We start from the raw sequence: 18813 nt of genomic DNA on the forward strand, positions 1-18813 counted from the left end.
CTCATCTTTGCTTATATCATACTGCGAAGAAATAAGAGCTCGGCGCACAGTCCCAAGATTTCTTCTTCGATTGACTCAAAAACTTGACAAAACATTCTTGAAATGCTTCATAAAAAATTGTTAAAGGAAAAATATGAGTTTTTGAAAATGTTAGACCCTACGGGCTCCCTACGAGTAATGAAAAGTTTCCTTCGATTTTATAAGCCAAAAAACTTTAAATGCGTTTTTCTCGAAAGTAAATTTTGAAAGTCCGTGGCCATGGTCATTCAAAAACTACTATACCATTTTTTTTAATTCTACACACACTTTCTGCATGTAAAATACCAGACCTCAACGTTTTCATTGTTTGTTATTTTGGGGAGGTTTTACAGTGACAAAATGACGGATTTTAAACATGAAAAATCGTAGTTTTGACTCTAAACAGCCACTAAAAATTCAATATTTAAAAAACAAACAGAAATGTACTCTGTTTATGCTGCTTTGACTTGTTGATTACTGATCAGTCTGCGCTGAGATACAGTGGACACCGCAAATCATGATTTTTAAGAAGCGTCTTCAAAAATACCTCTTCACCAACTTATTTCTCAATCCATATTTTTCCACGAAAAAATTACACTTTTGAGAAATCTTTTTTTACTTTTTTTTTTTCTTATTGCAACACATTTCAATAATTACGCAATTACGCTTTGAATTTATTTTGCAAAACGTTTGAATTTATTTTGTTGAACGATAGTAAAAAACCGGTAATGCGCGTCAAAAATCGTGTAAAAATTCACCTCAGTGTTATTTAGTTTCAGAATCCAACTGCAGAATCCAGCTCTAGAACTCAGATTCAACGTCCAGGTTCAGGATGCAGGTTAGGGTTTCCAAAAACCAGTTTCAGAATCCCGTATCCAAAGTCAATCTCATATTTTAATTCCAGAATCCAGGTCCAGAATAAGGTTTCAGTTCCGGAATTCTGGTCAAAATCCCAGTATCAAAGTTCATTTTCAGAATCCGGATCCAGATTTAAATTCCAGAATTCAGTTCACGAATTTAGTACTAGAATAAGGTTGTAGGATCCACAATTCAGTTTTAGAATCCGAATTCAGGATTCAGCTCACGAATTCAAAAGGCCAATTTTGGAATCCAGGTTTTTTGATAGTCTCCAGAATTTAATCGCCGAATCCTGCTCCAGAATTCAAGTTTATTTCCAAAATCTGGGTCCACAACTCAGTTCCCGAGTTTAGTTCACCAAATTAGTACCCAGAATGGAATCCAGAAATTAGCACCAAAATTCAGGCTCAGAACCCAGATATGGAATCCAGGTCCAGTATTTAATTCCTGCATTCAGTTTCTGAATTTAGTTCACGAATTTAGTACTAGATTTAAGTTGTAGGATCCACAATTTAATTTCAGAATCCAAATTCAGGATTCAGCTCACGAATTTCAAATGGCCAGTTTCGGAATACAGTTTTGAAAGTCTCCAGAATGTAATCGCAGAGTCCAGCTCCAGAATTCAAGTTTAGAATTTATTTCCAAAGTCTGGGTCCAGAACTCAACTCCCGAGCTTAGTTCACCAAATTAGTACTCAGAATAGAAACCAGAAATTAGCATCAAAATTCAGGCTTAGAATCCAGATATGGAATTACAAAAACTAGTTTTGGATCCAGGTCCAGTATTCAATTCCTGCATTCATTTCCTGAATTTAGTTCACGAATTTAGTACTAGAATAAGAGTTGTAGGATCCAGAATTCAGTTTCAAAATATGACTGCAGAATCCAGCTCAAGAATTTTATTTTCAGAATTGAGGTCAAGGGTTTCTAAAACCAGTTTCCAGATCCAGATCTTGAGTACAGTTGCAGAATCCAGATCGAGAAATCAGTTCAAAATCCTGTCTCCGCAATCAAATTCTAAATTTAGTTCCAGAATTCAGGTTCAGAATTCAGTTCAATCGTCTAAATTCAGACGCCAGTTTCGGAATCCAGGCCGTCTGAAGGTCTCCAGAATCCTGTTCCAAAAATCAGTTCCATGATTCAAGTTTAGAATTCTGTTTTAGAATCAATCTGGGTCCAGGATTCAGTTCCCGAATTGATTTCGCAAATTTAGTACTAGGAATAGAGTCCAGAAGTCAGCATCAAAATACAGGTTCAGAATCCGGGCCAAGAACTCATATCTACACACTTAGAAAAAGTCTTGTATTTTTACATCATTTAAGACCGACATATGCAAGCGAAATAAATGACAGATCATTAAGTTCGTTTTTATTTTTACAAGAGAACATAACGCGGAATCACAAGATTACATCGAACAACATGTAGAATTACGTTTCGTTTGTTTCCGCTTGTAAAATTGAACTGCGATGCATTTTTCATATTGAATGTTAAATTTCATTTACCAATATGATTTTTGTCGCTATGGTTTGTAAAAGGCCTGAAATTAGTTATGATTGTAACAAGATTGTAATTTAACCGTAGGAATTTCGGAGAATATAAATACGGTAACAGCAAGACTTTTTATTTATTTACTGTCATTTAATTTATTATTAAGATTCATTTCTTTCAGTGGTGCACAAAATTCGAAAATGGATTTGATGACATTTTTAACTACTCATTGTTGATAGTTTTTCCGAGTGGCGTTCGTTTTCGATCCAGTTGATGGAATGATTTAAAAACAGTATTGCTGAACAAATTCCAGAAAGGGCACACGAATTTCGTTTCGGATCTATGCAACCGAATATGTTTAATAGAAAAAAATCAACATTTTCAGCGGACAACCCGCAAAACTCACAAATTAACTTCATAAAACTCACTTCGATTACGATACACTCAACTCAAGTTATAAACGCTTTTGAATTTTAGTTTTCGTGGATGCCTTGCATGCTATATTATGTTTCGCGTCGTGTAATTTTAAGTTGTCTTAAACTGAAACCTAAATCTTTTGATTTAAAGTTTCGTTCGAACGAGTAGAATTGAGAAATTTTTCACAAAAATAGTTTCTGTGACATTATTTTAAATTGAAAATAAAAGAATGTTATGAATATGTCGCTTATGACTTAAAAATGAAGCCTAATTTGGAATGTGTCATATGTACTTGTGTCAGAGTTGTCAATTGTGTCATCTGTAATAATAGGATTTTTTTGGTGTGTAGAATACAATTGCAGAATCCAGTTCCAAAATTCAAGTTTAGAATTCTATTTCAGAATCTGGGTCCAGAATTCAGTTCCCGAATTTATTTTACGAATTTAGTAATTTAGAAACCAGCACCAACATTCAGGTACAGAATCCAGGATAGGAATTACAATAGCCTCTTTCGGAATCCAGGTCCAGACTGCAGAGTCCAGCTCTAGAATTTTGTTTTCTGGCTCAGGATTTAGAACAAGGTTTTCAAAAACCAGTCCCCTAATCCAGGTCCTAGGAACAGTTGCAGAATCCAGGTTGAGAAATCAGTTCCAAAATCCCGTCTCTGAAATCAAGTTCTGAATTCAGTTCCGGAATCCAGGCCATAAATTCAGTTTGGAAAATTACTTTTACTTAATTCAAAGTACAAAATGTGTAAAAATAATACAAAATTCAGAATCAATTCACTTTTGCTCGATATGACCACCTTTTGCCTTGACTATGGCCTTGAGACGGTCAAAAAACGAATCGCAAGTTGCCGAATGTGACTTGCAGGTATTTAGGCCCACTCGCGGACAATAACTTTTTTCAGCGCCTCGAGACTGGTGTATCTTTTAGTTCGGACTTTGCTCTCCAAAATGGCCCAAAGAGAATAATCCATTGGATTCGCATCTGGTGAATTCGAGAGCCATTGTGTGGACGTGATGAAGTTCGGAACGTTGTTTTTCAGCCATTCTTGGTTCACTCGAGCTTTGTGAGACGGTGCCGAGTCCTGCTGAAACGTCCATGGTCTGCCACCGAAATGTTTGTCTGCCCTAGGCTTCAAATTGAAGTTTGTTTGCTTCTACTCGCATACGCATGGCTGCCAGATGGCTGACTAAACGCTGCCAGCTGGAAAAATATGGCTGGCAGACATTCTGGTGACCGACTGCCTCACCGCTGCCAGATATACAACTCAAACGATACAACCGTATTCACCAGGATTTTTCCACATAGAAATCTTTGACATTTTCAGTGAAGGTGAGAAGATGAAAACGCTCGGCTAACTTAGATACAGGCGACTTTGTTTTGTCAAATTGGATTTGACAACCGTCACTGAATCAATTTTGGTAGCCATCTGCAAACGATATATTTTTTATTTATTGTTCTCTCTGGTGACAGAAATATTCGAGCACATGCCTCAATGAGTTTTTTTAGGGTTATTTCCTAATACTGAAAATTTTATCATGAACTGCTGAATATATTTTTTTTCTAGTCTGAAGTGTACAACCAGAAATATTCAGGATCAAAAACTTGTCACTCTCTTACGAAGGCTAATTTGTAAAATAAGACGTATTCACATCCTAATTTCGCCACTTTTCTTGTGGAACAGATTGAATTTCAGACTGCAGTTCTAATACTGATTGGAATGCCATCAAATGTGTAATTTTTCTTTTTTTCATGCGACTTGGTAAACCAAGACTAAATCTAACAAGAACAACAAAACAGTCGAAGGACAAAAACAAGAACAAAATGAGCCGTCCTCTGTTCGCCGTACTTTTCCCCACTTTGAAGCAACAACAATTCGCAAAACACGCACCGCGTGGCGGCGAAATCTCTCAGCACTCGACAGACCACCGGATGCGCCTGTGCGATATGCAACAGAAGAACACACTGGTTGCCGGAGAGCGAGCGAAAAGAGCGAGCAACAGCAGCAGCTGATTGTGACTGCAAAGAGCATACATTCCGGCGAAGGTACAAAGCATGCATCTCGATTCGTCCGTACTTCAATCTGACAGTGAACGTTGTCCGAAACGGTCGCTGTGTTTTCCAGGCGTAGTCGTCGTACCACTCTAAGGATCTAAAGAGTTTGTGTATTGTAGCAGTAGCAGAGTAGCAGTAACGTGGGTCCTTCCGGGGGGGAAACAGACACCTCGACCAAGTGTTACGTAAAGAAAGGCGCGAGCCTACTTGTGGAAGGTGACTTGTGACACGGTGCTGCTCTTGGTCGGTTTTTTGATTGGCCCTCCGATTCCCACGCTTCCCTGACCAGTGGAACCTTGGTCGAACCGTCCTCTCGTCTTTCGTTTGGGGACGGTTTGTAAGTTTGTGAGAGCAACTAAGTGCGTCGTATAGTGAGTGTTTTACGGCGTGGAATAGCAAGCGGGAAATAAATTTGATTGAGTGATTCTGCCTTCTGCGGTTCATCGGTGTTTCTGGGATTGCCTAACTTGCAGGAGGGGGAGGAACCCGGAGAAAACAAATAAACTCGGTGTAAAACGACCAGCACGATGTTCTTCGAGACGAAGAATTTGCTGGCACTCTGCGGACTTTTACTGCTGACCGGAACGGAACATCGCGTCGAGGCAAGAGCGGTAAGTTTTTCGGCCTGCAGATAAACAGAAAAAAACACGGGACGTCACGTTTAAATATTCAAACATTCGCTAGCGGGCACAGCGGACTTGTTGTTCGTTGGCTGGCTGGCAATTGCACACCGAAAGGTGTTCTAAAACCATTAATAATGAATCGGTAAAAATTCTGAACCCGAAGGTTGCCCGGTTCCGTGCCCGTTGATGAAGCGGGACACGATCGGATTCCCAAAGGTGGGGGTGGGAAACCCGTTTGTTGAATATTTCATTGAGGCACGATCAGTCCGGTTGTTTTATTTTCTCTCTCGTGTTTTTTTTTTGAGTGTTTATTTTTATGTTACGGGGAGCGGTGTGATATTGATTTTCTTTTCCCTCGCCGAACTTCCACTGAAGCTTGTGGTGGTAGTTTATGGTGTTTTTTGGGTTGTTTTACGTGCTGTTCGATTGACGGAACCGAGGGGGACGACAGATCCGGTTAATACCAATAAAATGAAAAAAAGTCGTCAAAATATAATGAAATTGCATTTATCTCTAATAAGACATCTAATTGTTCAATAGCGTATCTAACCGTTCAGAAGCGTGTCTAACCGTTAGTAAGAAAGTCGAAGCACATGCGATCTCTTGAAGAGTTTTTTTTATATTTATTAGTGACATTAAACGAGTTGTCAAGGTGGATAAATAAATAAAGAAAAGTGATGGTTGAAAATTATGTTTTTAGTGTATTGTATTCATTAAGTGAATAGTTCGATTTATTTGGCATGAATTCGGAACTGCACGATCTTTAGGGACATAGGAAAACCTAATTATGAGCAAGGATCTATTAAAGAAATGGATTGGTTTCCTTTATTTGAAAACATGGAAAATCCGAAACATTTCGTTTGTCACATTTGGAGAGGTATTCTTGAGATACGATAGTGGACGCTCGATAGAAAATGAAAATATTTGCATACATGATTTCTCTATGAACTGCATCAATCCTTATCGAAAATTATTAATATTAATTATTATTTATTAATAAAATTATTAAATTATTGATATTTGTTTTGTATTACTTTTATATCGCAGCCATTATATTTAAAAATTATTAATATTAATTATTATTTATTAATAAAATTATTAAATTATTGATATTTGTTTTGTATTACTTTTATATCGCAGCCATTATATTTTTGAGATCCACAGTATTTAATGAAAATGACTGAACATCGATCAATAGTTTCTTAGATCAATTTGTGGTATGAACATTCCCATTTTATAATATCTCTGTCACTCCTCCCTTATTAGCAACGTTTCACAGATAAAAACCCTGCGATGAATACGACGACAAAAATGTTATTAGACATAAAAATAGTAATGCTTGAATTGTTCACACAATAAAACTGTAGCATGTTTCGTGTAATTCAATTTTTTAACAATATAAGGACAGGCACAAAATGTTATTGTTGATATACGTAGTATTTTCCAGGCATTGCTGGGGGCATTCATCCCTGGCACATCGTTTAAGGGGCGGCGAACCACTCCTTGGGACCTTTTGTTTTGCTCGTCCAAGTGATCTCTCCGGAGATGCAGCTCAGTCTCATTACACCAACGATGGGGGTAGCAAAACTTATTTTGCCACGGGTGTCAAATTTCCTCGGTAACACACTGACCATAATAATTGCTATTTGGCTGAAAGTAAAAGCTTATTTACTTTCGAAATATCCAGTACTTTTCGTGAATGTAATGAGAAAATAGTTATCGACATTCACGATTATGAAAAAGAGGAATTACATCTCACGAGTGCGCTGTGTTTAACTTCCTAGAGCTGCGTTGAATTTTCTATTGAGACAGGATCTGTATTGGATGCTTCCGTATATATTTAAAATTTACTAAATCCTCTAGAGAACTTTTACTTCAAAGACCGCTGATTGACTAGAACACATAGTCAACATTATCGTAATTCGTACGTTCTCCTTGTCCACGTCGAAAAATAATCCTACAAATTATTGATTCCAGTACGCTATTCAGAAAACCTCAATTATCAATTATTATATATATACCGTGCCCACTTGGGAATTACCCTGGGTTCTGTGTCTTAATTTTGGAAATACACGATTTTCTTCTAGTTATAGTGTCAGTTTTATTTACATATGCAAATACTGGTATCAATAAAGTATAAAATCACCATGGTTATATTTTCAACCAGCAAAAACTCAGCAAAAGACGATCGATCCGTCTCCAACCGTTACTATGTGTAGCAAAGATGAACAAGTGTCTGCAAGGATATGCACAACTGAAAAAAGAGGAGAAATCCTTTCGAATCTGAATTGCATTTGTTAAGTGTCGTCCCCCTCGGACGGAACAAATGTATACGATGAGAGCTTTTTATTCGGCTACGGTGTCAATTCTCATTGGAATACCGAGCTCCGAAATTAGCTCTACCGACAATGTTTCTAATGTACGAAAAGGGAATTTGAGCTCTCGGTTCGGTTCGAGACGGGTTAATTGAACACGTATCACATCGCAGCTGATTTGCAATCACAGTAGCCTGGTAGTTGCTATGTGCTGGCTGCTTTGAGTCAGCAACGTGCAAACGTCAAAATGGGTAATCTGATGCAACCGCCACGCTGCACAGTGATGCTTGCCCATATAAAATTTGGTTAAAACTTTTAACACGTTTATAATTGCCGGTTCAATCAATCAATAATTTTGGATCACCGAACATGTCTTCATATTGATGTTGTATTAAAACTCCGTTTTCATCCACCTAGTTGTTGTAACGATTGCTTTCTCATTATCGTTGATGTGAGAAATTGATATGAATTCTGTTCGGTGGTACTATACGACCTTTTTTTTAGCGTGAATACGTCTAACTTTACCAAGGGGCGCCTGTTCGAAATTCGCTCTGGACAAGAATGGGCCGAACCTGTGTATTTAAGGGGTTGCACCACTGTAGAAAAAAAGAGAAGGACTTTTTTGGGGAATTATTTTGGGATCCAAAAAATGGAGTAATCCGAATTTTGTATAAAGCACTTTTTAATATGTATATTTCAGTACAAAAAAATTATTAGTTTTAAAAATTGAAAAACAAAATGGCAGCTTGGCGGCATTTCCGCGAAAGTGCTGCATTTTGACGGCCGGAAACATAAGTCAAGTTAATCTTGACTAATCGATTCAAAAATTTTACAGATTTATTCTCGATAGTTATCTTCACAGAAGTACGTAGGAGTTTTTGAAAATAGTGATTTTTTTTGTAAACAATTTTGTGATGAAAAAATGCGATTTTATTTTCGAAGGCAATTAATTTAAAAAACCCCTACGTAGTTTTTGAAAATTGTGAATATTTTTTTATGAACAATTTTGTGATGAAAAAATGTGGTTTTAAACCCCTTCGTCTGTGGAGATAACCTACGAGAATATTCTGTGAATTTTTTGAATCGATTGGTCAAGAGTTACTTGACTTATGTTTCCGGCCGTCAAAATGCAACACTTTCACGGAAATGCCGCGAAGCCGCCATTTTGTTTTTCAATTTTTAAAATTGAATTCGCTCAAACTTTAGACAAATTTTCCGAGGCCCAGAGGGCCGAATGTCATATACCAATCGATTCTGCTCGACGAACTGAGCAAATGTCCGTGTGTGTATGTGTGTTGTAAACAAAGAGGTCGAGATCTCAGAGATGACTGAACCGATTTTGATCAAACTAGTCGCAAATGAAAGGTCTCCTCGTCACCCAGAACGCTACTGAATGGTTTTGAGATCGGATGTTTACTTTTTGAGTTATACGAGGTTTCACACTTGGTTAACAAGTAAATGGCACTTACTACATCCATGCAATGCAAATGAAATTCCAATGGTTAGGCCAGTGGCGTATCGAGGAAATTTGTACGCCCTTTGGAAAAGTGAGACTTGCCGCCTCCATCGTTGGCTTAGTGAACAAAAAAAAGGCCGATGTCCGAGCCCGGAAAGACGCTGTCGCTTCCCCCCCCCCCCCCTTCCTCCCTTCCTTTAATAACTATAGTTACAATTAATTACAATTACTAATAACTAATATATTATTCAAAAGAGGAATTGATTAGAGCTGTCATGAGCCAGATAGTCATTACTGAATTAATTATAAAACTTTCATGAATTTTAATTCAAAATCAAAAGCATTCAAATCAGTAGCGTCTCGTGACGACATTTATGTGTTGTGCATTGCTTATGTGGTATGGAATCAGTTGTAACAGTTCGTTATAAATGAAAGCTAACGATTGAGAAATGAATGTTTGCTGGTGTTTTTCAATACAATGAAATATTAATATACTTTTGGATGGGATTTTTTTTTATTAAACCTCTGTCATATCATCGACACAATAGAAGCATTTGGCGCTCTGCACATCGAGCAAATCTGTCAATAACTTCATCAATAGAACCGTTTTGATGTTGAAACTGAGACAGCAATTTGTTTTCAACTGCCATAAGCACAAGCTACTGAAGGTATGCATACAAGTTCTCGTAGAGCTAAACGTGACAGAGAGAACAACAAATCTTAAAACTACAGTTCGTGCTCGCATCTCACACGACGCAGTCGAAAATCGTTTACGGTCGAAACAACAGAAATAAAGACAATACGCCAGTGAACAATACGTTGGTCAAATACGATTTAACAAAGCCTGAAACTTGGCCTGCAAGACCGAATTCAATTTGTAAAGATTTCAAGCGTTGCAAAGTTAGACCAGCTGCAAATGAAATTGAAATTTTACTCAAAGAACGAATGCATCTAGACGCTAATAATGTAAGTAAGATTCAATTTAACAAGGCGCCTAACTGTGTGTACATTATGTTCAAACGTGAAAGCGATGCAATTGCATTCGCTTCGGTTAACAACGAGGTGCACAGCGTTGAGTGTGTCAACATTAAATACAAAATCCCTGTGCACATGGTGGACAATGTCATAGAAGTACGCGTGCATGACCTCCCCCCGCAGGCCACCGATCAGTACGTTCGGGAGAATATGTCGCAGTACGGTGAAATCCTTTCCATCGAAAGGGAAGTATGGCGGAATTTTTTCCCCGGCATCCGGAGGCAATTCCATCTTACATCATTTGTGATCAAAGTGGGACACGTCCGTGTAAAACGTTGATTACCTATGAAAATCCGCTGGTTACATGCCAGTTTTGTGAACAACCTGCACACTACGGTAAACCTTGCACTAAAACTGCGAAAAAGACATCTTAAACCAAAGACAAGGGCAAGCGTTCAACAACGAAAACTAGTGAGCGCAGTACTCATGTTTCACCATCAAACCAACCAGCAACTGCAACCAATGTACAACTAGGCGCATCTAAAGCAACAAGCAACGAGCTCAAGACTACGAACAACAAGCAAAACGAAACTAAGACGGACACCAACAACAATACGACCGATGAGGCAATGGATGACGAGACGAGCCACGAACAAAGTGCCCCTCAACCCTCGCAGGAGGGAAATGGAAGCTCTTCTCCTCCTAGAAAAAATGTGACAACGAGATTCACTTCAAAAAATTTATTATTTAAAAAATCGACTAATTCGGCCACGTAAAGCTTGTACGCAAAAAGGTCTGAATAAAAATATCCTTAATAAAAAAAAATCCTAAAACTGAGCTGAGTAATTCGTTTTTTTCTTGAATCTGTGCAGTGACTCATGCGCATGGGAAAAAAAAACACTAACACAGTGACAAGCAATACTTGAAATTTTGTGGAATTGCTATGGACAAAATCGCTCATTTTGTTTTTATTCGGTACTATCCGACTACGCTTTCATCGAATAAATGGAGAATCTAAAAAAATAATTTGACTGAATTTGACCGGTTGTGCCGAGACGCCCATGATTCAAATTGTTGAGGACGAGACGCCCCTGATTCAAATTGTTAATTGGATATAGGTTATATGTACATAGCATGAACAAGAACTAGTTCTTTGGATTTGTGCGAACTGTTGACATAGGACTACACAACTATTTTTTTTTTATTAAGGATCTTTTAACCGTCTAATCATTCGGGTCCGTCACAACTATCATCAAAACCACTGTCAATTTTTGTTTTGAACATTTACATTTGAACATGTACTTTTTATAAATATACTTCCGATAAATTCCTGTAAAAAAAAGTACTGGAAAGTACTGATAGTTCGTATATGATGGTGTTGTCGATGGGAGCTGGGCCCCCATGATTTATCTCGACACTTGTACGGACAAGTCGATTCGATGTTTACAGAACATCGGTGTAGGACAAGCCAAAAATGTCAGCAAATAGACAAAATACTCAGGCAATTTTGAATAGAATTTTCATTACCATTTCTACGACTTAAGCAGGCCGTGAGGTGTCATAACGTGATTATATAATAATAATTTTGGAGGTTAGAAAACAGGATTATGAACGCTAGCGAAGTCTGTTGAAATAGAAAGTTCAAGTTCTTTAAAAAAGAATGCAATGCCAAGACTTAGTATTACTTTTGTAAAGTTTTTGAACATGATTACAAATCTTTCTGAGATTAAAGATAAGTAAAATAGTTGAATCTTTAAACTAACGTCCAAAACTTTTGAATTTTCGATATCGAAGGGTCAAATCCAAGCTTTGCATATTCAAATTATAATCTGACTCTTATCTCCCATTCCTGACTATCAACTTTTCAAAATTTCTCTGCTTTGTGTTCCGCACCCCGGAGTCAAAACTTTGACACTGCATTCTGTGCTTTCTACGCAATTAATATTCTGAACTTTAAATCAAAATACAAACATCTATCCCCGGATCATGTAGGAAACTATTCCTACTCCATCAGCACCAGCACTAACTAAATTCAATTACTTCGAAGTTAATTTTTGGTAATTTGAAAACTTCGTCGCGTTCACCGACATGTGGGGCTGCAGTTTTCCCGGGAGTTTTCCGTTTGTCAGCTCTTGATAGATGACGTAGGTGTAGCAAATCACTGTTTGAAAGTTTTGCACCGGAAAGTTTTCGTTAAACCTTTTCGTACGGATAAGGGAATTCCAATTTTTCTTCGTTCTCCCTCCCTCCTAGACTCGTTCGGCGTGGTGAATTTTCCGCGCTGGCATTCGTTAGGAGAAACAATTTTGACAGTTGCGCTGGAACGGAACACCTCATCGCAGTATGCTGTGATTGCGTGAAAATTCAGAACATAAACAAAAAAAAAACGAAATGAAATGTTTTTGTCAGTGGTTGGTGTTTTTTTCTCATATGTAAACGAAAGGTATTTTTTCTCGTTCTCAGACTCAGATGTTGAAGATGAATGTTTAGCCTAGAGCATGCAGAAAAGTTTTGCGTTTCTCTGTTACTGCAATTGTCGTACATGTGCCGTCTAATTTATCACAAGAAGATTAATGTTTACCTTCTGCCGAGGATTTTTAATTCAAGACTCATGCGAAGAAACAACTCTTAGGCAGAACTTTCGTCTTCAAACTCACCGAACGAGGATGAAGCTCTGAGGAGGCCTTCACCCACACACACACACACATGCGTTCTAACGACCTCGACTGGAACTTTCCGGAACTATTTGCATACCATCAGAGCCGTAATGGCCAAACAGGAATCCGGTAGATCATGGATCGGTAGAGCATAGATAAACTTTACTCTTCTGCATCCGGCCTCGCATGCAGAATGAATGAACGAATGAATGAATGACTACCGGTAGAAAGGCTCCAGCCGGGTTCATGAGGTGAGAGATTAGGTGGAACAATTTCCTGCTAGTCATCGTAATCCGGGCAAAGCTGGCCAGCCACATCCCAGGCACCTCAAATTTGATCACATAGCATTTAAAATATTCTCCCTCCGCCGGAACGAAGCATATTCATTCGCTCCCTTTTGGAAAACGATATAAAATCGTACGAAGTTTTCCGGCTTAGTTCGATGATGGTAAAAGTTTTGCGATTTGCTTCGCGGTCTGGCGTCCGGCGTTCCCCGCTCCAATCCAGTCCAGGGGATTCGTCGATTGTTGCGAGATATTATTTACCGAAAGGAAAGATCCATCCTAGTCGAGGGTGAAAGCGAAACTGAATTACATTCGACATTGGTGAGTTTGGTGACGGAAAGGGCAACAGGCTCCTGGAGTTCGGGGACGGAGAGTTTCGGAATAATCGTGGGAGGGAGGGACTTAGGTTGGGGATGGCAAAAGTTTTGATTACCGAGCATTCAGACTGAATTACTGTCAATGATGGTGATGAAGACTAGCTTTGGCTGCCAAAACTGCTACGTTGCGTCTTCCAACCTTCATCTTCTCCATCCATCCACCCACCCACGGTTCCCAATGTCGAATGAACACCAAACGACCGTAATTGGGTTTCTGGGATCGGTAATCTAATCCGCTAGCAATTCTGTACATCGATTGATTGCTTCTGGAGGGGTGGAGGTGTACGAGCTGAGTCTAGTCAGCCGAACTTCTTGCAACCGGAGTAGGCGCTGGACGATCAAAATTCGATTTGAAAAGTTATGTATTTCCTAGATACTGCAGTGTCCGAACGCGGAACTCAGAATTTATATGTCAGAGTTCAGTTTAAATTTTTCATAAATCAGAGGGAAGAGTTCAAAATATTAGGCGCTAACTGGAAGGTCAGTTTTTCAATGGTTTGTAGCATTCTGACTTTGTCCATATTTTGAAATGCACATAGGTTCCTAATAGCTCGAAAACATGAGCATAGAATTCAACTTCTCAAGTTGATATTACAAATCCCAGCTATTGCTCAACCAACTAGCAGTAACAATCGAATGAAGTTGGAGGCTGCAAATGCAGAATATACTTTTTATTATTTTACTATCAAAAAAGTATTTAACCAGTGCCTAAATCAACAACGAGTAATTTCTGTTTGCTTTACCCACTTCGAATAAATTCCCGACAAGTGGCACTAAGTGATATTTGTAATACTTTCAAAAACATTGTTCTAATATTGCAAAAATCATGCTTGCGCGTGCTGGTCCACAACAGCCAAACGATCTTTCCATGTTGCATTGTCGTAGCCAATACATGGCGCTCTGATCTCGAACACTTTCCCTTGTGCAGCGAAATTTAACTTAAAATTTCAAGTATCTTTTTTTGCAGTTTTAGTTTTGTCTTTTTCGTGCACATGAGTTACTACACAGATTCAAGAAGAGAAGGAATTACTCAGCTTAGCTCTGTGAGACACATTGTATACACCCCGTTTAGGAGAGGTATCAGTGGATTATGCTTATGGCAGTTGAAAACAAATTGCTGTCTCTAGAAATGCTAGGTTCGCAGAAAAATCTGTGTTTTACAGATTCTGAATATGCCGCAGATTTCTGAAATCAATCAGAGACTGACAATGAGCCCCCAAAAGTCTTCAAATTATGACCGATCAGTTTTTTTTTAAATTCTTAATGACACTTTACCGATCAGTTGATCTCACATTGTTTTTAAGATTTTTTTTCAATATTTCTCCAGTTGTACTAAATTACTAAGACCCCATACACTCGTGTATTTGGTGTGAAAGTTCCAATTTATTTCCAAAACCGTATAAAATTCCTGTGATTGAATTTGTATGCAATCAGATAAACAAGGGATTTTTGATAAGTGCGTTTTGTTGCGAAATAAACACGGACGATCCCACTATTTATTTCACACTATTTGTATGTTTATGCTGCGTTGCTTGGTAACGGTTTATAGCAACTAAAACAGTGTTGCTCGAGAATTGGATTTTTTACTATTAGCGAGGGTCCACTTGATCTATGGTAACTGGTGATGAATGATCAACGAACATTTTTCACGGCGCTTTTTCTTCGGAGTGTCTGATCCTGTCGTCGGTTGCTACCTTCTATCAGCTATATGTCATGGCTAGCTACTGCACGTTTTGAAATCATGTTCCGGTGTGTGTGTGTGTGTGTGCGACAGCAAGAAACCTGCAAAGCAAATATTATTTTTTCCTATGAACCAATATTAAGTTAATCCATTAAGCTGCCGCCGGTTCCCGGTAGCGGTGCTGCATCAAAACACAGTCTTTCTCTAGCGCCCGGAAGTAAGGATTGGTTTCCGCGATCCGGGATGAAACAACGAGCGAAAAAATGTCAATGTTACCACACTGGCAAAACAAAGCAGTTCTTTTCTTCCCACACTGCAATTTAACGTTAACGCGCTGCCAAAAAGGGGTACACAGTCGCTCGGATTTCGTGTCGGTAAACCTTGAACTGCACAGAATCCGGAACTTGTCGGGGAGGGTGGGGGTGAGACAGTGCCACACCAGACCCCTTAGACTCAGTTACTGCGACACCGAAACCGGTCCGCATTCGAAGGGAGACTCACCACGACAACCTGCAGGTAGAGAACAACGAAACACCCCCAAAGGCAAGGCAGCAAAGCTTGAAGGTGTGCACCTCCGCGCGTTCTTTGGGCTAACGCTTGCTGTGTTTTTCATTTATTTTCTTTTCTTTTTTTTTGATACTGTTGCACTGATCCGAACAGCCCGTCCGAGATTTTGCTTGCTTTCATGGTGCTTTGAACTCGAGCAACAACAAGAAAAAAAAAATGCTAGTAAATGAAACAGGTTTCTGTTCATCGCTAGTTTTTTATTCTTTTTTTTTCGTAGCATAGTTAGTGTTTCCATGTTTTTTTTTGCAGAACTTTTTTAGTTTTAATTTTCTTCTGGGCAAAGGTGCTACGACGACATCCGACGAGCTTAGCTTTTATGAGATTCCATATTTTTTTCCATTTCTTCTCTGCACTTGCATAGAGTTTATGAAAAAAAATAAAGCAGTTTCATTCCATTTAGGAATGGCTTCCGAAACGCGGCGGGTGGTGGCGCACCGTCACTTTCTTGATTAAAACGACACAAAAGTGGTGGATTTTGTCATATATACAATAAGCGAATTAGCTACTGGAATGAAAGAAAGCGGAAAACTCAGCACCAGATGAACCAGACTCACCGTTCGAGTTCGGATAGCGGGTTCCGACCACCGCCGGTGTACTGAAAAATGAAATCAGTTGATTTGATAGAAAAGATTGAATAATTTATGATCAACTTAAATATGTAGATTAGTTTTATAAATCACAAGCTCTGCTATCTGTGTTGAAATCCATGGTGTGTTGATTATTTGGTTCTGTCATCCAGTGGCTTGATGGAAATCGATTGATGTTTGTAATTGAAAAAAGGTATTATTACGTCGTCGTTGTCACAGATTTTAGATTTCAAATTCATTAAACCATATCATTCTTCTTTTGGTTTCATCCACTAACAACTTGAACTTCAAATTATCATGTTTTCTACTTCTTTTATGATTTTGCTTTCATTTGCGTATTTCATTTTGAGCAGAGAAAAATCCGTATGGCAATCTCTCTCCAACAGGCATAAAACTCCTCATTTTTTTGTATTAACAGAACACAGTGATCCAACAGATACGTTTAGGCTTAACACTAACAATTGAAACTAAACCTATGACCCTTCAACTAGTGGAAGGCACCAACCATTACGGGGTAGCGATAGTGTTCTTGCTTAAGAGAATAGAATGAATCGAATAAGAATGTACACTTGGACTTACCAATGAGCAAATTCTCAAAGAGCAAACATGCGAACGTCTTAAAGACCTTCCCAGAAAGTATGAACGCAACCAAAAACCGCTGCCATTTCGCAATTGTTTTAGAATCTGTCAATTTTAATGGCTGCGTCCTGTTGTTTTCACTCTTCTCTAACCACTTGTGCAGTTGTTTATTCGTTTTCATTGGTTTGTTTCGAAATGGGTGGACTTTCAGCAGAACAACGTCGGAAAATTGTGTACAAATGGTGCACAGAACGCGGACTGTCACTGAGGAAGATAGCAAAATTGGAAGGAGTAAGTGAAAAAGCTGGGCGACCTTTGAGGATAAACCGAAAACGGGTCGAGGAAAAGGTCCTGCTAACCCTCAGTTGGAAAAACGTATACTGAAGGCGTTCGAGCAAAAGAAGGAAGTTTCAGTTCGGGATGTGGCCAAAAAAGTGGACACTTCGAAGTCAAATGTTCTTCGTGCTAAAGAACGTTTGAATCTTCGAACCTATAAGAAGCAGAAACAACCGAAACAAGAAGCATCGATCAGGCCGAGGGTTCGAAAGCTGTACAATACGATTCTTGCTGGAAATTTGAACTGCATAATCATGGACGACGAAACCTACGTGAAACTCGAATACAAATCCTTGCCGGGACCACAATATTATACGGTGCGAGAAGGGCAAGTGTTAAACCAGTCCGAGACATCGATTGAAGTCGAAAAATTTGGTAAGAAAGCTATAGTCTGGCAAGCAATTTGTAGCTGCGGTAAGATTTCGAAACCCTTCATCACCACTGCTTCAATGAACAGCGAAATATACATCAAGGAATGTTTACAAAAACGACTTCTACCCATGATTCGAAGCCACAAGGATCCTGTTGTCTTCTGACCAGATCTTGCTTCTTGCCACCACTCGAAATCAACGGTAGAATGGTATACTACCAAAAATGTCACTTTCATAGCCGAAACCATTCAACAGTTCGAAAAAGATTGGAAGAAAGTGTGAAAACTTGTCGCCAAGAAGTCTGTACGGAATTTAATGAGGAACGTTCGCAAGAAGGTGCGCCAGCTAGTCTACAATGGCTAAGTAGAAAATGTTGAGAATAATATTCTGTTGTCGTAGTCTAATATTATCAGTATATGCGAATAAAATTTGAATATTTAACACTTGTGAATTATTTACAGCGAAATCAAAGTGCGTCCATACTTTCTGGAACAGTCTTTAGAGAGCAAAAGCAAAAGATTTTCTAAAAGCAACAAATTTAATTGATTTTTGCATCCTCTACAGTGCGCATTTTCAAACTTTAGCTTGGACAAAAACTAAAGCACTAAACATTCTCTCTCTGGGAGGAAACCATTTATTCTAAGCCTTTTCACAAAATCAAAATAAGTATCGAATCGACTTGCACTCTGATTGGTTCGTTAACACCGTGGGAAAGGATTGGGATTCTTTTATGCGCCGTTCGCCTTGCATGAGAGGTAATGATTTTTGTCAGAGTTCTGCTGATTTTTCGCACTCCAGGTGCCGAACGACCTCTATCATTGAGTGCTGGATGATTTTTCAAGTCCAATCGACTTGTCCGTACAAGTTTCGAGATAAATCATGGGGGCCCAGCTCCCATCGACATCACCATCATATACGAACTATCAGTACTTTTCAGTACTTTTTTTTGCAGGAATTTATCGGAAGTATATTTATAAAAAGTACATAAGGAACGCAAAAAATACCTGCCTCCTAAATGTTCAAAACAAAAATTCACAGTGGTTTTGATAATAGTTGTGACGGACCCGAATGATTAGACGGTTAAAAGGTCCCTAATAAAAAAAAATAGTTGTGTAGTCCTATGTCAACAGTTCGAACAAATCCAACAATGAACTTGACAATGTC

At 38.7% G+C, this 18813-nt stretch overlaps 1 protein-coding gene across 1 annotated transcript in view; it reads left to right on the top strand.

Annotated features, from left to right (window-relative positions):
* Positions 1 to 4855: 4855 nt before the first annotated feature.
* The window catches only part of LOC131426567 (papilin), a 219877-nt gene continuing 205919 nt past the window's right edge, over positions 4856 to 18813 (top strand). The window contains exon 1 of the mRNA XM_058589412.1: positions 4856 to 5452. Coding sequence (XP_058445395.1) covers positions 5369 to 5452 — 84 coding nt within the window. The 5' untranslated portion in view covers positions 4856 to 5368. The remainder of the gene's footprint in view (positions 5453 to 18813) is intronic.

The sequence above is a fragment of the Malaya genurostris genome, chromosome 1 (genome assembly GCF_030247185.1).
Source record: "Malaya genurostris strain Urasoe2022 chromosome 1, Malgen_1.1, whole genome shotgun sequence".
Lineage (NCBI taxonomy): Eukaryota > Metazoa > Arthropoda > Insecta > Diptera > Culicidae > Malaya > Malaya genurostris.